The 23,778-nt window shown below is 56.9% G+C and overlaps 1 protein-coding gene across 2 annotated transcripts in view; it reads left to right on the plus strand.

The window, feature by feature from the left end:
* The first annotated feature begins 13,104 nt into the window (after window positions 1–13,104).
* ZFYVE28 (zinc finger FYVE-type containing 28) overlaps window positions 13,105–23,778 on the plus strand; it is a 50,780-nt gene continuing 40,106 nt past the window's right edge. For both annotated transcript variants that reach the window (XM_068975345.1, XM_068975346.1), the window contains exons 1-3: window positions 13,105–13,239; window positions 21,492–21,629; window positions 22,781–22,983. In XM_068975345.1, coding sequence (XP_068831446.1) covers window positions 21,522–21,629; window positions 22,781–22,983 — 311 coding nt within the window. In that variant the 5' untranslated portion in view covers window positions 13,105–13,239; window positions 21,492–21,521. The remainder of the gene's footprint in view (window positions 13,240–21,491; window positions 21,630–22,780; window positions 22,984–23,778) is intronic.

The following is a 23,778-nucleotide window of genomic DNA, read 5'->3' on the forward strand; positions in this document are numbered from 1 at the left end:
TGGGAGCAGTGTGTGTGTCTGTGTGTGTAGGGAGCAGTGTGTGTGTGTGTGTTTATATGTGTGTGTATGTGTGTGGGGGCAGTGTGTGTGTCTGTGTAGGGAGCGGTGTGTGTGTGTGTGTTTATTATGTGTGTGTGTATGTGTGTGGGGGCAGTGTGTGTGTCTGTGTGTGTAGGGGGCAGTGTGTGCATGTGTGTATGTGTGTGTGTGTCTGTGTGTCTTTGTGTGGGAGGGTGTGTGGTTTTACCCTGACTTGAGAAGCTGCATCTGAGCTATTTCCCCACCAACCCCATCCTTGTTTTTCGGGTTTTTCTGAGCAGACTCCCAGTTGCTTCTCTTGTGCCATATGTCAGAACATCCTGTAAAAATGCATAAAAGCCAAACAGAGGCCCTTGCTGGGCTCCACTGCAGATAAGTTTTACCCTCTGGTGAAACAGCATGTTGGTGAGAACAGGTGCTCTGTCAGGATGGCTATTTTTAAAGCACGGGGACAGCTTGTTGTCTGTGATCCGTGCCTCTAGTGACGAGCACCCTGTGAGTCAAGTGCCTCTAAGTTTTATTCGCATTATTTGCTAAGCCGAGCAGCAAGCGCAGTTTAGAGGGAGACTCTGCCCGGGGCGCAGGGTGTGGGCGCCGGGAGTCCTCGAGCGGCCTGGAGGCCCGAGCCGGCCTCCCTCTGCCCATCCCCCCAGCACCCTAGATCAAACCTCCCCGGCTCTCCAGCTCCAAGTCGCCCCCCTTCCCTGCTTCCCTGTAGGAAGTGGGATCCAAAACCTCAGAGGTCTGACCAAGAAGAGCCAGACTCAGAATCTGTGTCGCGAAGGCTTTCCCGTGTCCTCAGCAAGACCCCTGTGCCCGCTTCAGTGGAGAGCAGGCCCCGTGTCCTCCCATGGAAGCACCTGGAGCTCTGTGTGCCGCCCAGAAAGGTCGGAGGGACAGATTCCGGTCCTGCAGGGGCGCAGGGCGTCAGAGGCAGGCCCTCAGAGCTGCAGGCCGGGAGGGAGCAGGGACAGCCGCCAAGGAACACCTCGCCACCCTGAGCAGGCAGCGGGGTCACAGGGGAGCGCTCAGCAGGCCCTCCCGCTCCCTGTGGCTCAGCCGCAGCCCTGGGCCCAGGCTGCCTCGGTCCGGCGGGTGCGTCCCCTGAAGAGGCGGAAGGCTTGTGGGAAGGGTCCAGGACCTGGGCGGTGTCTGTTCTCTGAGGCACGGGGGGCGAGGGGCACGTGGGGAAACGCACCGCCCCAGGCGTGACCCAGGGCACGTGACCCCGCCTGCAGCCCGGCAGCCCTGCGGGACCCAAGACGCCTCGGCGCATCCAGCAGGGCCCGGGCGAGCGGCGCTTGGGGAGTTCTGAGTGGACAGCCTGCAGAGAGAAGCAGGGCTCACAGGGCCCGGGGCTCGTGGGGACCCCTCTTCCCTGCCTGTGCTGAGGTGCATCTGGGCGTGGGGACGCTGCTTTCCCGTCCCATGGCTGCTGTGCCCACAAAGTAGGTGGCTGGGAATAGCAGGAATGTAGCCTTCCGTGGTTCGGGAGGCCCGAGTCTGGAAGTGAGGTGTCGGGAGGGCTGGTCCCTCCTGCAGGCTGTGAGAGGCAGTCTGGTCCTTATCTCCGCCCGGTTCTGGGGCTGCAGGTGCCCCAGGGCCTGCAGACGCCTCACTGCCGTCTCCGCTTCTCTCCCCCATGGCCTCTCCTCGCTGTGTGTGTCCCCTCCCCTTGTAAGGACACTTGTCTCAGCAGGTGGGGCCATTCGGTCATCCCGGATGGCCTCAATCCAAGGCCCTGACCTACCTTCCATCTGCTAAGGCCCCTTTTCTCAAAGTGTTAGCCACTCAGTTGTGTCTTGTCGCTTTGCGACCCCATGAACTATACCCCCCAGGCTCCTCTGTCCATGGGATTCTCCAGGCAAGAAGACCGGACTGGGCGGCCACTCCCTTCTCCAGGACGTCTTCCCAACCCAGGGATCACAGGGGTCTCCTGCAGGCAGGCGGATTCTTTACTGTTAGTCTACGCAGTCGTGTTCGACTCTTTGTGACCCCATGAACTGTAGCCACGCCCTGCCCTTGGTTCCTCTGTCCATGGAATTCTCCAGTCCAGAGTACTGGAGTGGGTAGCCATTTCCTTCTCCAGCGGGTCTTCCCAATCCAGGGATCGAACCCACGTCTCCTGCATTGCAGGCAGATTCTTTACCATCTAAACCGCCAGGAAGCCCCTCTGTAGAGCAAGTTGGATCCTAATCCTGATGGAACTGCCACGCTGCCCATCCACACCCACCCGCAGCTTTGGTGGGGTCACGTGGCTGCTGCAGAGCGGACCCTTGTTCCCCTAAAGGAAGGCTCCGTGTAGACCGTGCGTTTGTTTACATGACTGTGAGAGAGCAGATGTGGTCAGTATCGAGAGCGCCTCAGCCCCTCCACTCACGTGCGGACAGATGACGGGAGGAAAGAAGACCCACAGACGGACAGCAGCAGGCGGAGGCCGCTCCACGGCGTCGGTCACCAGGGGGACGCAAGTCCAAGCGAGACAGCGCTTCACACCCCCCAGGACAGCTAGAGTCAGAAGCCAGACGGCAGCTCGGGGTGGGGAGGACGTGGAGAAATCGGACCTCCCACACTGCTGCTCCGTGATCAGCTTTACTGATGTGATGGACGTGAAGCTCGCGTCACGAGCTGTGATCGACACGTCACGTTTGGGGGTACTGCACAAGGACGTGGCTCCCACACATCACAAAATGGTCATCACAGTCGGTTCAGTGAGCATCCGTTTGAAGAGTCTCTTGATGAAAGTGGAAGAGGAGAGTGAAAAAGCTGGCCAAAATCTAAGGTCATGGCTTCCGGTCCCATCACTTCATGGCAAATAGATGGGGGAAAGTGGAAACAGTGACAGACTTTATTTTCTTGTGTGCAAAGATCACTGCAGGTGGTGACTGCAGCCACAAAATTAAAAGATGCTTGCTCCTTGGAAGAAAAGCTATGACCAGCCTAGACAGCACATTAAAAAGCAGAGACATCACTTTGATGACAAAGGTCCCTAAGCTGTGGTTTTTCCAGTAGTCATGTACAGATGTGAGAGTTCGACCATAAAGAAGACTGAGCGCCGAAGAACTGATGGTTTCCAGCTGTGGTGTTGGAGAAGACTTTTGAGAGTCCCTTGGACTGCAAGGAAATCAATCCAGTCCATCCCAAAGGAAATCAACCCTGAATATTCATTGGAAGGACTCATACTGAAGCTGAAGCTCCAATACTTTGGCCACCTGATGCAAAGAGTCAACTCACTGGAAAAGCCCCTGATTCTGGGAAGGATTGAGCACAGGAAGAGAAGGGGCCAATAGAGGATGAGATGGTTGGATGGCATCACTGACTCAATGGATATGAGTTTGAGCACGTTCCGGAAGATGGTGAGGGACAGGGAAGCCTGGCATGCTGCAGTCCATGGGGTCTCAGAGTCAGACACGGCTGAGAGACTGAGCAAGTGTTTATTTATCATGTTGTACACCACAGCCTTAGTGCTTTTTTTTCTTATGATGAGAAGCTTGTATCCTGCGAGCACCTTCCTCCAGTCCCCTCTCTGCCATCTGTATCTCTGACAACAGGTCTTGTGTTTTTTTCCTTGAGTGTTGTTGTTTTAAAGCATATACCCTGGAAGCCTTCTTTTAATGCACTTAATGGCTGTGCTGGGTCCTTAGTGGCGGCATGTGAACTCTTTGTTGTGGCAGCTGAGCTCTAGTCCCCTGACCGGGGATCAACCCTGAGCCCCCTGCATGGGCAGCACAGAGCTCAGCCCCCGGATCCCTAGGGAAGTCCCCCTCTGTCTGTTTGTGAAGTACAACACTATTTCAGTTCCCATTACACAACACGGTGATCTGACATTTCAAAAGGGTCACCAGGATGAGTCTAGTTGCTGGGGCGGGGCGAGGTGGGGTGAGGCAGGTAGACGTGGGTGGGTGTGTCCCCGTATAAAGACATGACACCGTCACTGTTCCCCGTGCGGGTTAATCTTCTGCTGAAACTTGTCCCTCCCAGTTTCCCTTGCTTTCTCTCTCCTCTCCTCACCCCTCTTCCCTCTGGAAACCACCCGTTTTCTGTATCTATAACTGTTTCTGTTATGTTATGTTTGTTCACTTGTTTTGTTTTTTAGATTCCACATTTAATGAAATCTTGCAGTATTTGCCTCTTCTCTGTCTGACTTAACCTCACGAAGCATAATACCCTCTGCTGCTGCTGCTGAATCGCTTCAGTCGTGTCCAACTCTGTGCAACCCCATAGACGGCAGCCCACCAGGCTCCGCCGTCCCTGGGATTCTCCAGGCAAGAACACTGGAGTGGGTTGCCATTTCCTTCTCCAGCGCGTGAAAGTGAAGTTGCTCAGTCGTGTCCGACTCTTCACGACCCCATAGACGGCAGCCCACCAGGCTCCGCCGTCCCTGGGATTCTCCAGGCGAGAGCACTGGAGTGGGTTGTCGTTTCCTTCTCCAGTGCATGAAAGTGAAAAGCGAAAGTGAAGTCGCTCAGTCGTGTCCGACCCTCAGCGACCCCATGGACTGCAGCCCCCCAGGCTCCCCGTCCCTGGGATTCTCCAGAAGCATTACTGCCTTCTCCAGTAATGCCCTCTAGGCCGTCCATATTGCCACGATGGCGAGATTCCGTTCTTCTGGTGGCCGAGTGCGGCTCTGTTGTGCGCACCTGCAGCGTCTTCACCACTCGTCTGTGGATGGGCACTTAGGCGGGCTCCATATCTTGGCTGTTGTAAACAGTGCTGTGATGGCCACGGCGGCGCAGATACCTCTTCAGTGCTTCCATCTTCTTCAGATCAATTCCCGGGCGTGGGGTCACTGCATCAGGCAGCTTCATGTTCTGAGGAACCTCCGCGCTGTTCTCTGTCATGTCTGCACCGATTTTTGTTTCCATGGAAGCGCACGAGGGTTCCCTCTTCTCCACACCCTTGCCAGCGCTTATCACATGTACCCTTTCCGACAGCCATTCTGACAGCTGCGAGGTGGTGGCTCGCTGATGCCATGATTTGCGTGTCCCTCATAGTTCCTGATCTTAGCATCTTTCCGTGTGCCTGTTGGCCGCCTGCATCTCCTTTATGGAAAAACGTCTATTCGGATCCTCTGTCCATTTTTCAGCTGTTTTTTGATGTCGAGTTGTATGAGTCCTTGGTATATTTTGGATACTCTCTCCTTATCAGATTATCACTTGCAAATATCTTCCCTCATTCAGTGAGTGGCCTTTTCATTTTGTCGATAATTTTCTTCATTGTTCAGATGCATTTTAGCTTGATGCTGTCTCATCTGTTTATACTTACGTTTCTTTCCCTTGCCTGAGGAGACAAATCAAAATATTTCCATATACATATATATATATATATTATAAGACCGATGTCAAAGAGCATCTGCCAATGTTTTCTTTTAGAAGTCTCACGGGTTCAGGTCTTGCATTTAAGTCTTTAGTCCACTTTGAATCTATCGCTGTAGGTGGTATGAGAGCGCGGTTCGGTTCTTTGGACTCTGTCGCTGTAGGTGGTATGAGAGCGCGGTGCGGTTCTTTGGACTCTGTCGCTGTAGGTGGTATGAGAGCGCGGTGCGGTTCTTGGGAATCTATCTCTGCGGGGCGGTTCTTTAGAATCTGTCGCTGTAGGTGGTATGAGAGCTTGGTGCCGTTTTTTTGAATCTGTCGCTGTAGGCGGTAAGAGAGCGCGGTGCGGTTCTTTGGAATCTATCTCTGTAAGCGGTATGAGAGCGCGGGGTGGTTCTTCTGCACGCAGCTATCGAGTTCTCCCAGCGCCATTTACTGAAGAGGCTGTCTTGTCTCCCTTATCATAGATTAATTGCCTGTTTAAGTATGGGTTCATTCCTGGGTTCTCTGGTATGTTCCATTGATCTGTGTGTCTGTGTTGTGCCAGGACAATGCTGTTTTGACTAGTGTAACTGTGCCGTATAGTTTGAAATTAGGGTGCATGACAGCTCTAATTTTTTTTTCTTTCTCAAGATGGTTTTGTTATTTAGGGTCTTTGTGTTTCTATACAAATTTTAGAGTCATTTGTTGTAGTTCTGTGAAAAGTACGGTTGATACTTTGATAGGGATTGTATTGAATCTGTAGCTTGCCTTGGGTAGTCTGGTCATTTTTACCATATTGATTCTTTCAGTCTATGAGCATGGCAGACCTTTCCATCTGTTTGTGTTATCTTCAGTTTCTTTCCCTAGTGTCATAGGTGTCTGAGTACAGATCTTTTACCTCCTTGCTTAAATGTATTCTTTTTGGTGAGATTGTAAATGGGATTGCTTTCTTAGTTTCTTTTGGGCAGTTCCTTGTTAGTGTGTAGCAACGCAACAGGCTTCTGTATGTTAACTCTATATGGCAACTTTGTTCTTACATCTTTGTTAAATGGTGCAGCCAAATAATCAGATTTTCAAAAAGTCTAACATAGTCACTGTATGACTGGCACTGTATGGAATTCCACTTTGGTTTATTCCCCAAAGAGCTGAAAACATATCCACATAAAAACCTGTTTGTAGCAGCATTCTTCATAATGGCCAAGGCAGAAACAACCCAGACGCCCATCACCTGATGAATGGATTAACAAAATGTGGTCCATCCACGTGGTGGAATATTATTCAGCCTGAAAGGATTTCCCTGGTGGCTCAGACGGTAAAGCGTCTGTCTACAGTGCGAGAGACCCGGGTTCAATCACTGGGTTGGGAAGATCCCCTGGAGAAGGAAATGGCAATCCACTCCAGTATATTGCCTGGAAAATCCCATGGACAGAGGAGCCTGGAAGGCTACAGTCCATGGGGTTGCAAAGAGTTGGACATGACTGAGCGACTTCACTTGTAAACGGGAACGAAGTGCTGACGCGTGCTGCCTCATAGAGGAACCTCGCAGCCATGTGGAGTGACAGAAGCCAGGCATAAAAGATCAGAGCTTGCACGGTTGCCGTTAGTTAAATGCCCAGAACAGGCACCTCCATAGCCATGGTGGGTTAGGAGGGACTGCTAGGAATGGGGGTGAGGCTTCTCTGGGGGTGATGAAAAGATTCTAACTTGAGTTCCTGGTGACGGTGGCTGCTCTGTGAAGATACTAAACCCCGGCATTGCATACTTTGATCAGGTGGATGTTATGGGAGGTGAGTCATGTCTCAGGAAAACTGTTTCTAGAAGCCCAAATCATCCTCTCTGGAGAAGGGGTGGCAGGGCTTGTCCCCCACCCTGCTGGAGCTGCCTGTCCACAGACCCTCCCAGAGCAGCATCACCCAAGCTGCCCGGGTGAGGCGTGGTCAGAGGGTCTGTGCCGGGACACAGCAGCCACCCTGGGTTCCCAGGTCCTGTGTCCTTCAGGGGGTGGTCCGGAGTAGAGCGCTCCCCCCGTGCCGGTTCACCAGGGGCCCTGTCAGTGCTGGCTTCCACTGACGTCCTCTCTCTTAGGTGCTCCCATGGAGCCCTCTCCGGGGATTCCATGTTCCTCCCCAACCAGTGTGTTCCTGGGACCCAGGCAGGAAGGGGCTCTCCCAGTCCACTTCACCCCAGCCCAGTGGGGGGACGTGCCCAGGACAGGGGGACGTGCCCGGGGAGGGCTCCGGCCTGGCCCGGCAATCCTGAGATCAGGGTAACCACCTGCAGTAATCCACATGGCCCAGAACCCGGGATCCCTGTTCCGGACTTCTGATTGCTCCTCTGATTAAACAAATAGGTTCAATTCACTTGCATTATAATTAAGTCATCTCAAGTCCTTTTTGAAGGAGAGAAATAATTCATAATAAGCAGTTTAAATTCCCATTTCCCACGAGTGGATTTCCATCCGTCCTAGAAGCTGAGAAGACCGCAGCCTCTCCGCGGCTGTTTCCCGGGTTGCTGTCAACCAGGTAGGGCTTTTCCCGGCAGCAGGGCACGGCCCCGTGTCGCCCTGAAGGCCCGAGGCTTCTGGGACAGTGTCCCCTGGCTGTCAGAAGAGAGTGAACAGACTTGATTGGCATGCTAACAAGTTCACTAGGTAATAAGTCTTAAAAATAAAATGCTTTTTAAAGAACCTGAAACCTATTGAAATTCAAAGACGAGCTCTCCTGCACTTTGAAAGCCCAGCTGTCAGATGCCGTTTGTTCGCATTGGTGCCACGGGGACCCCCTCTCCGCCCCGCAGGGCGGTTGCCACCCCGGGCTCCTTTCTTCTGCGGTTACGGAAGAGCTTCTTTATGGCCCACTGCAGCGGCTGCGGTTAAATTTCCTGCAACTAGTGCTCTTGGCCTGTCGTCTGTGTGTATATACAACCCCCGATTGGGAGTTTTATCTGAGAACGCATTCTCCTTCTGAAAACCGTCCTCGAGACGCTCAGCCATCTCCAGGCCTTGTGTCTGCATGTGCCACAGCCAAGGCCCGGGTGGGCTCCTGGGGTGTCGGCAGGGCCCCGAGCCCAGCTGTCCCCCGGAAGGAGGGTGTCCAGCCCGACGGGGCCACCTCATTCTGGCGGGACCAGACCAGCTTCCTCCAGGGAGGGGCCTGCTTCTCTGGAGCCGGTTCTCCTGTGCGGGGGGTCGGCATTATCCAGGGGCCCTCGCTGTGCCACACGGGCAGGGACCCTCTGCGGGGGTTCTCCTGAGGCGGGCTGCCCTCCAGAGTGACCCACGGCTCGAACTGCCCCTCCGAGCCGGCTGCGGCTTTCGGCCGGGGGTAACACTGCCTGGAGAGACAGCAGGGGCGGGGAAGCGACTCACTGGGTGTCTAAACTGGTCCGGGAATGGAAAGCTTTCAGGGCACATGTTCAGCAGACCGTCTAGTGGCCACAGAGGCCTGGCCTTGCCGCAGGGCCATCAGCGGTCGGCTCTGCGGAGGAAGGTTCTCTTGTTCAGGCGCTCGGTTGTGTCCCACTCTGTGGCCCCGTGGACTGCAGCAGGCCGGGCTGTAGAGGCGGTGACCTGACCCCAGGTACGGGTCCCAAGAGTGAGCAGGGGCTGGAGGCCCAGCCGCAAGGCCCTGGTGGAGGAGCCTGGATGGGAAGGCTGGCAGCTGGGTGCAAGTGCGTGCAGCGTAGCCAGCAAAGGCAAGGGAACGGCAGCAGCGCGCGCCCGTCTGGGGCTCCCGGTCCGCTGATGGCGGCGGATGATGCGGCTGGGGCCCTGACGCGCTGCTGTGGACCAGGCCAGCCTTGAGCAGCGGGGTCACGGCTGCCCGGCCCCCCCAGGCCCCGGGGACGGAAGGATGCGGTGGAGACCCGCGGAGGGCCTGGCTCAGTGTTTGTTTGGAGGCAGTGAAGGGTTTCCGGTTGGTGGCCCGTGGTCAGTGGCTTTCCCTGACAGTCTCGTGTGGCCTGGGCAGCTTCCCCTGAGCCCAGGGCCCGAGGGCCAGCGGGCTGTGGGAGGCCCCGCTCGGGGAGCAGCTAGACTCTGTGTTCACGACCTGAGGCTCTTCTCCGCTTTCTCGGCTACGCTCTTGTGTTCAGGCTTGGCAGAGCGGGGTGTAAGGCTTTGCTGGAGGGCTTGTCCAGGAGAGGCCCAGGCCTGGGCTGGCTCCACCAACTCTCACCCCTGAGCTGCCTGCCGCCTGTCCAGCTGCAGCCCACCTGGGGAGCCACCGAGATCTGGAAGGCTCTCCTCTGCCCAGCGTGAGGGTGGTGGGGGTCGTGTGTGGTGTGGTCTTGGGAACAAGGGTTTGGAGCCCAGCTCCTGTCCTGGGGCAGCTGCTGGGGGGCGGGGGCTGGCTGCTCTCCATCGCCGGGCTTGTGCTGGGGGTGCGAGGGGGCTGGTCCTTTCCGACCTGGCCACGCTGCTGTCCTGCCATCTGTCCTGCCCACCTGTCCTGCCATCTGCCTCCCCTTCTTCTCCCCTTCCTGGAGCTTGGCTGAGACCGTGCTGCCGTGCTGCAGTGACCAGGCATCCTTCTAAGGGTTTCCCGCTGCAGCGTCTGCTTCCTACTTGGGAAGCAAGAGTCACGGATCCGGTCCTGATTCTTCTTTCCCACGCGGACCCCCGAGTGTCCTTAGAGTGAGACCTGGGCTGACCGCCGGCTCTGCTGGGCCCACTGAGGTGACCCTGGCCGTTAGTTTGCTTCATCTGGGTTAGTATCGGGCCACCTCACAGAGGGTCTGTTGGCACCTACTGGGACACAGCCGGCGGTCTGCCCGGGGCTGGGGGTGCTCACGGTTCAGGCCACGTTCTGCCCCGGCCCAGCTGGCCAGCCTCACGAAGCGTGGGTCCCTCCAGCATCGTCCCATGCCTGGCTCAGACAGGCACTTGAGGGCAGGGCCTCAGCTCACACACACCCCGGCGTCCACGCCCGCATCCCACATCCCCAGCCTGCATCACAGAACAGCTGTTTGAGTGACGGATCATCCCATCGGCTTCACAGAATCGGTTCTGAACTGTCAACCTTGGCGCTTCGGACTCGCTCAGTCACTGCTGTGGTTCTGTGTGTTTTCTCTTGCCTTCTCGGAGGCTGCTGATTCACTACTCATCTAACCGCCTAAGTGCTATCTTCGTGAATTTTATTTTTGTCCTGTAACAGTGAAAGCTGTCACTGCTATGAATTTATTTTGAGAAAATATTGACATCGTGTGCCAAAAAGACATCCTTATTGGGCTCTATTTTATCCTCTCATGGTTTTAATTTCAAGGTAGGGTGAGTACTTCTTACTGTCCGTATCAACTGATTCTCTTTGCCGTGGACACTTTACTCAGGGACCTTTGAAGGTCTCATTTAAAATTTAATGGTAAACGTTGTTGAATGAGGCCAGCTGACCCAGGTCGGAGAGAGCAGAATGTCTGTCCTCTTCTGCGCTCTGCTTCCCTGCAGTCCACAGTCCTGCCTCCAAGCTGGCCTGAGGGTGACCCTGCCCTGCTGGACCGATTTAGGTCTGAGTGATGAGCCAGGCTAAAGATTGCTGTGTTCGCTTTGTTCTCTGCATACTTAGAAATGAAAATATGGCACCAAAATGTTCTTTTGGATCCTGGTGATCAGCACAAATTGAATCGTTGAAGTTGTGTTCATTCATTTCCTGGACCCCTGCCCGGAAGTTTTGTCTTCATAGCATTTGGGTCTCCCGGTGGCATCGGCAAGATTCTCCCGCCGCACCTTGGCAACCCGAGCCCCCCGGGAACTTTTTCCATCTTTTCAGTTCTGGCTGCTTGTTGTGCCCTGCGGGATCTCAGTTCCCTGACCAGGGGTCAAACCCGTGCCCCTGCGCTGGAAGCACGGAGTCCTAACCAGTGGGATGCCGGGGACGTCCACGGAGGGGAATTTTGATTCTTTGCTGGAAATCATCCCTTCTGAGGGGACCAGAAAGCTATCTTGGAATATAACTAAAATTTTAAAATCACACAGGCCTTCTGTGTTTCAACAAAATAATTGCTAGCTTAAAAAATACTTTTTTTCTGACTTCTCTGATTTCTTCAGTGCGCGCACGTGTGCACACGTGTTGTGCACACCTCTCTATTTTTGGTGATGGTCAACACACTTGTAGCTCTGGTCTCAAGGTCTTTGCTGTACTGGAAGCAAATCGTGGTGAGCGCAAAGGGCTCGTCTCGGCGCTTCCACTCCCAGGCAACAGGGTCCGCTCCGCCCAGGCCGTGTTCCCAGGGAGAGGGGAGGCTGGCTTCGGAGGATGTTTGTTGCTCATGGTCATGGAGGTGTTTGGCCCACCCAAGTCTGGGGGGCTGCTGGTTGGGGTCCCCGGTACCGTGTTGCCGTTTTCTTCCCTGCCTTCCCCTGGGCGGGCGGCCCTCCCCAGCTCCCTCCTGTCTTCTCCCTTGTGTGGGTGCCTGCCCCGCCCTGAAGGTGCCAGGGTAAACCCTGGCTGGGGGTCAGAGGACAAGCGTGTCCCTCCCTGCCCCCAGCTTCTGAAACCAGGAGGAGGCCCCAGGGTAGGAAGTGGGTCTAGATGGGCCGTAACGGACGGATGTGGGCCTGGGGGGCTTGAGACCAGGGCGGTGGGGAGCGTGTGTGAGGGCGCCGTCTGGGCAGATGCCCGCCTTCCAGCCCCTCTCCTTCCGGTCAGCACAACAGGAGGGGGGCAGAAACGCACTGCCAGCTGCTGACCCCACCCCAATTCCCCTCTCATTACAGAGGGGTCCCTGGTGGGCATCCTGGAGGAGTCAGCTGAGCCCACGGAGGGGACCAGGGAGTCAGGGACGCCGGGGGCCCGCAGGGTGGGGTCTGGCCGGCCCTGGTCAAGGCGTGTCCCCTGTTCTGCACTCTCAGCAGTGGGTGCTCAGGCGCCTTTGCTGGGTAGGGGGTGGGGGTGAATCCCCGATCTCCTGTGAAAAGTATCTGGGGGGGCCTCTCCCTGGTCCTGATAACCAAGACCCCTGCTCGGAGGAAGATCCACCCGGGAATGGGCCACACTGGGGGAGGGGCGAAACTCAGGCTCCATCAGCCAAGCAGAGAACTGAGAAATCACAAAAACAAGTTAGCCTGTGTTCAGCAGACTGCAGGGCATAGTCACGGGCAGGCTGATTCCCAGGCGGAAGAAGGAGGGAGCAGGGGCTGACCTGCTGTCTGGCCTTCGCTCCTGTCTCTCTGTGATCACGGAGGGCCCTCTGGGCTGCCCCAGAGCTGGCTAGGACCCCTTCCGTGAACATGTCCTCACCCTGCACTCAGATCGAGGGGACACGCCCTCGGCCCCCGGGCCGGAGGGAGACCACGTGGAGGCCTGCGGTGGCTGGGAGCGTGTGGGCAGGACACGCGGTGGGTGCCAGGCTGGAGCCAGGGGTGGGCAGGGACCAGGTGGCCCGCAGGCCGGACAGAGGCGCATCGAGACCAGGATCAGAAGGGCCCCCTGGGGTTCTGTGGGAGCTGAGCCTCTGAGAGGAGGGTGTCCCCCCCCAAAGGCCCGCTCCTCCTGGCGTCGTGGAAGCCGGGCTGTGGGCTGGGGGTGCTGGGGGCGCTGGCGGGGCTGGGCAGGGGAGCCGGCCGTCCGTTCAGCCGCTGCCATCATGGCCTCGGCTTAGTGTCCGGAGTAAAGCTCCTTCCTAAGTGAGCCCACTGTCCTCGGCCCCCAGCACTCCCCCAGCCCCTTGTCTGTGATCACCAACCACCCCCCCATGCACACAGGGATGCAGGGGCCCGTCAGGTGAGGGGGCCACACTCGGGTGTCTGCTCACTCCGCTCTCCCCACAGCGGTCGGACCCGCAGCTGCTGGCACAGTTCTACCATGCGGATGAGGAGCTGAGCCAGGTGGCCGCCGAGCTGGACAGCCTGGACGGGCGGAAGGACCCCCAGCGCTGCACGCTGCTTGTCAGCCAGTTCCGCTCCTGCCAGGTGAGGGGCGGGGACAGCGGAGGGGGCGGGCAGAGCTGCTGAGGAGGGCCGGGCTCACGGGCCCCCTCCAGGGGAATGGGGGGGACAGAGGGCCCTCGGGGGGCTGCCCCAGAGCTGGTGGGTGGTGACTTCCCCACTGCAGGGTCCAGACTGACGGACGGTCCAGGCCGCCCTGCTGGGAATTCCTACAGCTCAACAAGCACGGCTTCACCAGCCTGACAACTTCCATTCCAGAGTTCCAGAGCCTGCTCAGCCCGCCAGTCCACGCCTCTCCACTTGGGGAGGTGGGGGCTTGGGCGTGCGTCCCAGATCACAGGCGGGTAGGGTCCCCGAAGGGTTTCAAGCATCACGGTTCTTATAGGAGGAGCACACCCTCCTCTGTCATCTCTCAGGAGGGGCCAGGGCCCAGGGCCACGGGGGTCTCCCACCTGGCTGGCCCCTGGACAGCCTGCTTCCCCAGCGGAGGATGGCCACAGTCCTTGCAGCTCGCTGAACCCTGCCGGGCAGGAGGCCGCTCTCTGCCCCTCCCCACCTGGCCCGGCTCTCCTGGCAGGGGGGGACTTGCTTCCTGGGACTCTTGGATCCCAAGCCCCACCGGGCCTGCTCACTGCATGTTACACAGACGGACCAAGTAGGTGAAACTCAGCTGGCGCCTCGCAGAGCCTTGTCGGGAAAAGCAGAGAGGGAGGTCGGCCTGGGACTGGATGCCCGCGAAGCAGCTCAGAAAAGGTGGAAGAGAGTCATAAAAGTCGGCTGAAGCACCTCGCAGTCACACGGCAACACCAGAACCTTCCACGCCTCACACTCCCTGAGGACCTCCGGGTCGGGGTCCCCAAGGCCACCCCGGGTTCCAGCAGGAGGACGCGCGGACCGGGCACATCGGTCCTCTCGGCTCCGATCCATCACAGCCAGAAGCTGCGAAGCAGAACCAGCGAAGCGAGAAGGCCCAGTGGGGGACGGGGTGGGGTCCAGGGGAGACGGGCCCCAGCTTCCAGAATCCCGTCCCGAGGACACACACGGACCCACAGAGACACGTGTCCCCAGGGAAGCGTGTCACAGACTCAGAGCCGGGGTTCTTACTGGGGGCCGGCCCTGCGGGCCCCTCTGCTGGGCAGACACTCAGTCCAGCCCCAGGAGGGAGGGTGTGAGCACAGACAGAGCACGGAGGCATAGGGAGCCCCCATCCGTGGGGGTGCTGGGGGCCCTCCCGACACCCCAGCTCCTGGACGCCAGCCCACACATGGGCCTCTTGGAGGACGGCAGTCAGGCCCGCTGGGAGGACCCCTCTCTGCACAACCGCATGGCCCCAAGTGTGGCTGAGGCCCCCCGGGCCCTGCTTAGTACTCAGCTGCCCACTGAGGAAACAGGACTTAGAAGAGCCGCCATAGCGAGCCTCCCTGTGCGAGCCGCCCCTTCACAGAGGCCCGGCAGGGTCACATGTGGCTGGCCCGTTACTGCGGCGCCTCTCGTTGTCGGGGGCTCCCACGGCAGTGAACTCCTATGAAGCTCAGCTGGTCACAGGGGGACGTGATTTTCATCTCTAACGTCTCCTGAGACAGGCATTTTGCCCTTTCTAGTTTTCATTGAGGTCTCACGTTCTGTTTGTCACGATGCCACTGGTTCATTCCCTCCTTCGTTCTGTGGCGCTTCCCCGCAGAGGTGCCCCTCTGCAGAAGGTGGATGATGGCACTGGGGGCGGGGGGACGGGGTGGGCGTCTGCAGGCAGGGAGGGGTTTGGACAGAGGCCGCGCACCGGGAGGTGCCATGAGTGACCACAACACACGTGAGATAAAACGTGCCAGCCTGGTGGAGGGGCTGGTGGCAGCATGCCCTGCCGGGCCCCCGCGTGGCCTTGATTCAGAGCCCTGTCACCCTGGGGGGTCTCCCAGCTCCAGATTTAGCTGGTTCCCGTCCAGGTGGCTTGGTGGTGAGGAATCCATCTGCCAGTGAAGAGATGTGGGTCGATCCCTGGGTCGGGCAGATCCCCTGCAGGAGGGAGCGGCAGCCCACTGCGGTCTTCTTGCCAGGAGAGTCCTACGGACAGAGGAGCCTGGCAGGCTGCAGTCCAGGGGGTCGCGGACTCGGACCCTGAGCAGGCACGCGCTTGCTCTTCCCGCTGGCTTCTTCCCCGCCCCTGATGTTCCCAGCATCCGTGCGTCAGTTCCCGGAGCACGTGGACGCCCCCGGACGTGCCCGGAGGTCACAGCTTTCTCAGCCGCGGGCAGGGGCTCGGCCCCTTGCCTGGGGTGCCTCAGGCTTCCCAGATGCCATCACATCAGGTGCCCTGCACTCAACAGGGGCGTCTGTGCGGGGCCCGCAGGACAGCACCGGCCCAGCCTGATTCTGCTTCCCGGGGGGGCCTGGGGGTCACATTTTCCTAATTGTTTACGAGCCTGGTCATTTTTCTATTGGATGCCTGGCATTGGGAATTCTACCTTGCTGGTAGCTGAATAGTTTTGTTTTCCTGTTAAGCTTTTAGAGCTTATTTTGTAATACAGTTTGGTTGCTTGGAAATGGTTTGATCCTTTTGGGTCTTTCTTTTTTTTTTTTTAAGATGTTACGCAGCTTCAGAGCTCTGTTTAGTCTGGGGCTAAGAAGAATTGCTACCGGGTACACCTGGTGTTACTCAATGCCCTGTGATCTGTGAGCATTTCTATGCTGTGGGGCCTGCGCCCCCTGGACCCTCAGGGAGGGGCCTCCCCGTGACTGTCTCCCCAGGCAGCTCACTCACCTCCGCTACTCTGTCCTCTGGATTCTGGTGGCCTTGGCTTCCGCAGACTCTCGGTTCTGCCTCCCCATGCTGGGCGCTTGCTGGGCTCCGTCTGGTCCGCCCTGTCTGTGCCAGGACCCGAGAACCCCCCCAGGCGGTGGGCTGGGCAGTCACGGCTCCCTCCTCCTCTGCTCCTCTTCTCTCTGGGGTCGCGCGTTGCCTGATGTGCAGTGTCTGGAGAGTCCTTGTCTTGCTTCCGTCCTTATCGTTTGAGGAGGTGGTTTTCATTCCTGTTACTCCATCCTGGCTGGAATCGGATGTCCCAGTAGATATCCCGTGAGGGACACTGCTCTAGCTCTGGGGACCCATCAGCGTTCCTGGGTCCCTCGGCGGCTGTTTACCGGGATGTCCTCAGGCAGCTCCTGTCCTGGGCTGGGCGGTGGGGAGCATCCCCACTAAAAGGCCACACGACTTTGGGCAAGGGCTTGGCTCCCTGGCCCGCAGTACCCTCTGGTGTTTCCCGGGCACTTGCTGCTGGTTTTGACATTAGTTTTTTGTTGGTTTGTTCAGTCGTGAGACAGGGACCTGCCCACCCAGAAAATCTTTAAAAAGAACTGACAGTGAGACGGCTCAGTGATGGCTGGATTGCATTTTCATGTTTGGTGCAATTCTTATGCTGCCTAATTTCCTTCAGAGATTAGCACATCACCTGTTTGCATTAGAAAGTCACGCTTCCTGCTCAGTCTACTGCCTGAGGAAAACGAAGCTCGGGCCTCAGGGGAGGGGAGGGCTGTTGAGACAAAACTGCCCGGGGCGAGACTCAGTCAGTGCCGTCTCTCTGGAAACCAGTCCGGCTGATCGCAGCTCACACTCGGCTTTGTCGCGCTGCCTCTAGGCATGGCTTATGAGGGACCAGCCTCAAGTGCAGCGTCAGGCCCCACGCGCCACATGGTGACTGCGTTATTCACGGAAAATTAGAAGTGTCGTGAGCATCCAGCAGAGGAGGCAGCAGGGAGCTGGAAGGATGGGGCGTTCGCTGGGATCTTACGAGGCTCCCCACCACAAGCTGGATTTGTGGGAAGTCAAAATAACGTCTCCCAACAGTAGGCGACAGCAGCGTGCAGAATTACGCACACAGACAATCCCAGCTGACGGGAGGAAGCCCATGGGGACGAGAGCAGGGAGGAGGCGTGCCACCTCCAGTCTCTGCTCCAAGGACACTCCCCGCCCCTCCGCTCGCCCGGTTCCCGATTCCTGGGATGGGTGTGCATTCATCTCACCCCTAACAAATCACAAAGAAACGAATTTTGAACATTCTCGTGATTCTGCTGAATGACCAGCGCACGCATACAGAACAGGACGGTTTTGAGAAAGCAGTGGGATGCCACCTAAGATTCAGTAGAGCAGGTTTGCGGAGGCCGGGCTTGCAGGTCAGCCCTTAGTGACCCTCAGTGACGTCGGATGGCCATGTTGCCATCGAGCCCAGGATGACACAGGCCAAGAATGTCCGTCAAAGCAGCACAGAGAGTAGGTGCTGAAGAGCCTCTCTAAGAGCGTCTGTCCACCCAGTCCAGTTCAGTCGCTCAGTTGTGTCCGACTCTTTGTAACCCCGTGGGCTGCAGCAGGCCAGGCTTCCCTGTCCATCACCAACTCCCGGAGCTTGCTCAAACTCATGTCCATTGAGTCGGTGATGCCATCCAGCCATCTCATCCTCTGTCGTCCCCTTCTCCTCCTGCCCTCAATCTTTCCTAGAATCATGGTCTTTTCCAAGGAGTCTGTTCTTCGCATCAGGTGGCCAAAGTATTGGAGTTTCAGCTTTAGCATCAGTCCTTCCAATGAATATTCAGGACTGGTCTCCTTTAGGATGGACTGGTTGGATCTCCTTGCAGTCCAAGGGACTCTCAAGAGTCTTCTCCAACATCACAGTTCAAAAGCATCAATTCTTTGGCACTCAGCTTTCTTTATAGTCCAACTCTCACATCCATACATGACTACAGGAAAAACCATAGCTTTGACTAGACAGACCTTTGTTGACAAAGTAAGTCTCTGCTTTTGAATATGCTGTCTAGGTTGGTCATAACTTTTCTTCCAAGGAGTAAGCGTCTTTTAATTTCATGACTGCAGTCACCATCTGCAGTGATTTTGGAGCCCCCCAAAATAAAGTCTGTCACTGTTTCCAGTGTTTCTCCATCTGTTTGCCATAAAGTGATGGGACCAGATGCCGTGATCTTCATTTTTTGAATGTTGAGTTTTAACCCAACTTTTTAACTCTCCTCTTTCACTTTTGTCAAGAGGCTTTTTAGCTCCTCTTCACTTTCTGCCATACGGGTGGTGTCATCTGTGTATCTGAGGTTATAGATATTTCTCCCCCCAATCTTGATTCCAGCTTGTGCTTCATCCAGCCCAGCGTTTCTCATAATATACTCTGCATTTAAGTTAAATAAGCAGGGAGACAGTATACAGCCTTGACATACTCCTTTCCCAATTTGGAACCAGTCTATTGTTCCATGTCCGGTTCTAACTGTTGCTTCTTGACCTGCATACAGATTTCCCAGGAGGCAGGTCAGGTGGTCTGGTATTCTTATCTCTTTTAAGAATTTTCCACAGTTTGTTGTGATCTACACAGTCAAAGGCTTTGGCGTAATCAATGAAGCAGAAGTAGATGTTTTTCTGGAACTCTCTTGCTTTTTCCATGGTCCAGTGAATGTTGGCACTGTAATCTCTGGTTCCTCTGCCTTTTCTAAATCCAGCTTGAACATCAGGAAGTTCACGGTTCATGTACTGTTGAAGTCTCCCTTGGAGAATTTTGAGCATTACTTTGCTAGCATGTGAGATGAGTGCAATTGTGCGGTAGTTTGAACATTCTTTGGCGTTGCCTTTCTTTGGGATTGGAATGAAAACTGACCTTTTCCAGTCCTGTGGCCACTGCTGAGTTTTCCAAATTTGCTGACATATTGAGTGCAGCACTTTCATAACATCATCTTTTAGGACTTGAAATAGCTCAGCTGGAATTCCATTACCTCCACCAGCTTTGTTTGTAGTGATGCTTCCTAAGGCCCACTTGACTTCGCATTCCAAGATGTCTGGCTTGAGGTGAGTGATCACACCATTGTGGTTACCTGGGTCGTGAAGATCTTTTTTGTACAGTTCTTCTGTGTATTTTTGCCACCTCTTCTTAACATTTGCTGCTTCTGTTAGGTCCATACTGTTTCTGCCCTTTATTTTGCCCATCTGCTTCCCTGATAGCTCAGCTGGTGAAGAATCTGCCTGCAATGCAGGAGACCCCGGTTTGATTCCTGGGTCAGGAAGATCCACTGGAGAAGAGATAGGCTACCCACTCCAGTATTCTTGGGCTTCCCTTGTGGCTCAGCTGGTAAAGAATCCGCCTGCAGTGAGGGAGACCTGGGTTCGATCCCTGGGTTGGGAAGATCCTCCAGAGAAGGCAAAGGCTACCCACTCCAGTGTTCTGGCCTGGAGAATTCCATGGGTTGCAAAGAGTCAGACATGAGTGAGTGACTTTCACTTTCACTTTTGCGTGAAATGTTCCCTTGGTATCTCTAATTTTCTGGAAGAGAAAATTCTAATCTTTCCTATCTCTGCTAAGTCGCTTCAGTCGTGTCCGACTCTGTGTGAACCCATAGACGGCAGCCCACCAGGCGCTGCCGTCCCTGGGATTTTCCAGGCAAGAGCGCTGGAGTGGGTTGCCATTTCCTTCTCCAACGCATGAAAGTGAAAAGTGAAAGTGAAGTTGCTCAGTCGTGTCCGACTCTTAGCGACCCCATGGACTGCAGCCTTCAAGGCTCCTCCATCTATGGGATTTTCCAGGCAAGAGTCCTGGAGTGGGGGGCCGTTGCCTTCTCCGTTCCTATCTCTAGTCTTTCCCATTCTATTGTTTTCCTCTATTTCTTTGTATTGATCACCCAGGAAGCCTTTCTTATCTCTCCTTGCTATTCTTTGGAACTCTGCATTAAGATGGGTGTATCTTTTCTCCTTTGCCTTTCGCCTCTCTTCTTTTCTCAGCTATTTGTAAGGCCTCCTCAGACAGCCAGTTTGTATTTTTGCATTTCTTTTTCTTGGGGATGGTCTTGATTACTGCCTCCTGCACGATGTCACAAATCTCCATCCATAGTTCTTCAAGTACTCTATTAGATCTAATCCCTTGAATCTATTTCTCACTTCCACTGCATAATCATAAGGGATTTGATTTAGGTCATACCTGAACGGTCTAGTGGTTTTCCCTACTTTCTTCAATTTAAGCCTGAATTTGGCAATAAGGAGTTCATGATCTGAGCCACAGTCAGCTCCTGGTCTTGTTTTTGCTGACTGTATAGAGCTTCTCCATCTTCACCTGCAAAGCATATAGTCAATCTGATTTCGGTATTGACCATCTGGTGATGTCCACGTGTAGAGTCTTCTCTTGTGTTGTTGGAAGAGGGTGTTTGCTATGACCACTGCGTTCTGTTGGCAAAACTCTGTTAGCTTTTGACCTGCTTTGTTTTGTACTCCAAGGCCAAACTTGCCTGTTACTCCAGGGATCTGCTGACTTCCTGCCTTTGCACTCCAGTCCCCTGTGATGTCAAGGGCATCTTTTTTTGGTGTTAGTTCTAGAAGACCTTGTAGATCCTCATAGAACCGTTCAACTTCAGCCTCTTCAGCGTTACTCATTGGGGCATAGACTTGGATCACTGTGATATTGAATGGTTTGCCTTGGAGACAAACAGAGATCACTCTTGTTTTTGAGACTGCACCCAAGTACTGTGTCCTGGACTCTTTTGTTGACTATGATGGGTACTCCATTTCTTCTGAGGGATTCCTGCCCACAGTAGTAGATATAATAGTCATCTGAGTTAAACTCACCCATTCCAGTCCATGTTAGTTCACTGATTCCTAAAATGTCGATGTTCACTCTCTCCATCTCCTGCTTGATTACTTCTAATCTGCCTTGATTCATGGATCTGACATTCCAGGTTCCTATGCAACATTGCTCTTTACAGCATCGGACTTGACTTCCACGCCAGTCACGCCCCCAGCTGGGTGTTGTTTTCTCTCTGGCTCCACCTCTTCATCCTTTCTGGAGTTCTTCCTCCAGTCTTCTCCAGTAGCATGTTGGGCACCTACCCACCATCTGTCACCCAGGAACTCCATTTCTCCAGCTCTGTCCTCAGAGATGTGTGCACAGGCATTAAGAGAGACACTGGGGCTGTCGCCGAGGCCGAGGCTGCAGGGAGCCAAGGGTGGGTCTGCATGGGGCAGTTCAGCCATCACGGAGGGCGCCGCACCGTGCCCGTGGGGACTGACGTGGGAAGTGGCCCCCGCCCTGTGGCGGGCGCACTAGATACCTGGCCGTGGGGAAGAGGAGGCAGGCAGGTGGTCCTCCCTGGGTGCTTCTGGGAAGGCTGGGCTCCCTGCAGCAGGCCCCAGGTGCTGCCACGTCGCCGCCTCACCTCCCAGCACACCGGGCTTGCTTCTCGGATTTGCCCAGCGGTCCTGCTAAGCTGCCCGCTGGAGCTGTGTCCTAGCACCCTTCCCGCTTCTGTTTCAGGACAACGTGCTGAACATCATTAACCAGATCATGGACGCGTGCATCCCCCATGACCGAGCCCCGCGGGACTTCTGTGTCAAGTTCCCTGAGGAGATCCGCCATGACAACCTGGCTGGCCAGCTGTGGTTCGGCGCTGAGGTAGCCCAGCCGTCCCTCCGTGCCTGGCCCCCTTGGGCACCTGCAGGTGCAGGGCGTCTCCTCTCCCACGGGTGGCAGATGGTGCTGAACCTGCTCCCCTGAAACTGCACACGCAAATACAGACATGAGGTTTCACGTGTGATTTCTGTGAGGCCCTTAGGCCCCCAGGCATGTGAAAATGGTCCTCTGCTACAGTGACACTCAAACAGCACTGCCCCCCAAGGGGCTGTTTACTCCTTCCCCGGGGCCGGGGGAGCTGCACCAGCCCACACCGCCGCCACCACCCACGTGGCCCCTCAGATCTTGGTCTTCAGCGCCCGAGGAGGCGCCTGAGGCTCTGGAGGGAGGTGCTCCCCCCAACCCCAGGCAGCACCAGCCTCGCTCTGTGCAGCGGTGTCCGTGGGAGCCCCTCGCCCGGCCCCTCTCTCAGGACGCTAGCACATGCCGTTCCCCCCGCCCAGCTCTCCAGGACTCCCATGCGCCCACTTCCCTGCACACTGCCGGCCCTGGGCCTGCCTGCTCCCCCATCTCAGTCTGTCCCACCAGCTCCTCCGAACCGCCTGGGTGGGGTGTCCCCAGTGGGGACGGCTCCAGATGGTGGGGGTGGCCCCAGGCAGGCTGTCTCTTCCCCTAGCCTCAGTTTTCACCTCGGCAAAGTGGGTCCCAAGGGCAGGGGCAGCTGTGGGGGCCGAGAGGCGAAGCAGGGAAGCTTTGTGGACACCAAGTGTCTGCATCTTAGAAAGGTGGGGGTCTCGGGGAGCAGGGGGCAGCTCCCGGGCCGTGGGCCTGGGCGAGAGCCAGAATGGGGTGTCTGCGGGGCCGGGGGCGGGGCGGGGAGACAGGGGTCACATGCCCAGCAGGGCCCCGTGTGGAGCCGCAAACCCAAAAGCGTTTGTTATCACCGCTGTGCACCTAAGAAATCAGGAGAGAGCTGGTGCCCAGAAAGGAGCAGGAGGGTCTCATGGATGGGAGGCGGGGGAGGGGCTCCGAGAGGGGCTCGGGGAGGGGCTCGGGGAGGCCACGCCCCCACCCCGCCCCTGCCGACGTGTGGCCGCGGCCTCCCGGGGCACGCGGGGGGGGGCCTGTCCCGGCGTCGCCGGGGTGGCGCGTGCTCCGCGGGCGGGCTGCCCTGACCCCTCCGCCGCCCGCAGTGCCTGGCTGCCGGCTCCATCATCATGAACCGCGAGCTGGAGAGCATGGCCATGCGGCCGCTGGCCAAGGAGCTGACCCGCAGCCTGGAGGACGTGCGCGGGGCGCTGCGCGACCAGGCGCTGCGGGACCTCAACACTTACACGGAGAAGATGCGGGAGGCGCTCCGGCACTTCGACGTGCTGTTCGCAGAGTTCGAGCTGAGGTGACCGGAGGCCGCCCGCGAGGGGTCGCGGCCCCGGCCTGCTGGTGGGGGAGCCGGCCGTCTGCCGCGGAAGACTCCGCGAAGGGAGGCGCCCTCCCCGGCTGGTTGCGGCCGTCGGGGGTGGAGCGGAGCCCTGGGGTGGGTGGGGGTGGGCACGGCGAGGGGAGGGGCCAGGGCAGGCGGAAGGTCGCAGGGACACCCCCGTCCTGCTCCCACCTCTGCCCCTGGCGCCCCCCAGCGGTGAAGACCCCGGGGCGGTCCTGTGGGTGCAGGTCATCCACCGCCCCCTCCCCACCCAGCGCGTCTTAGGGCTCCCACCCGGGACACCGCCCGAGCCGGGATGAAGTGGCTGCTAGGGTCCTGCTGGGTCCCCAGCTCCACGGTGCGGAGAGCCCCCTTCAGCTCAGCGAGTCTGCAGACGACAGGGCAGGGCCCCCTTCCCCCCACCCGCCCCCCAAGGGCCCTGGAGGGCCCGGGACTGTGGGGGCTGGGCTGCAAGGTGTTCAACAGACGCAGACACGCTTGGGGTTCCGGAGACGCAGGAGGCCCCACCCCCGCCCACCGCGGTGCGGGGTAGCAGAAACTGCCCGACTTGTGATGTGTGGGCGGAGGAGGAAGTCACAAGGTTCCAGATGGTTCTCTAGGGAGCCGGGCCCACACATGAGCTTTCTACCTTTCTACCTCCCTGTCTGCTCCAGGTTTCCCCAAGTGAGCTGTTATTACAAGAAAGGCCAGTTAGTCACTTAGGAGGAAGGGAAAGCGTTCTCACCTGGGGAATCAGCGAGACCTGCTCCG

Source organism: Capricornis sumatraensis, chromosome 7 (genome assembly GCF_032405125.1).
Source record: "Capricornis sumatraensis isolate serow.1 chromosome 7, serow.2, whole genome shotgun sequence".
NCBI lineage: Eukaryota > Metazoa > Chordata > Mammalia > Artiodactyla > Bovidae > Capricornis > Capricornis sumatraensis.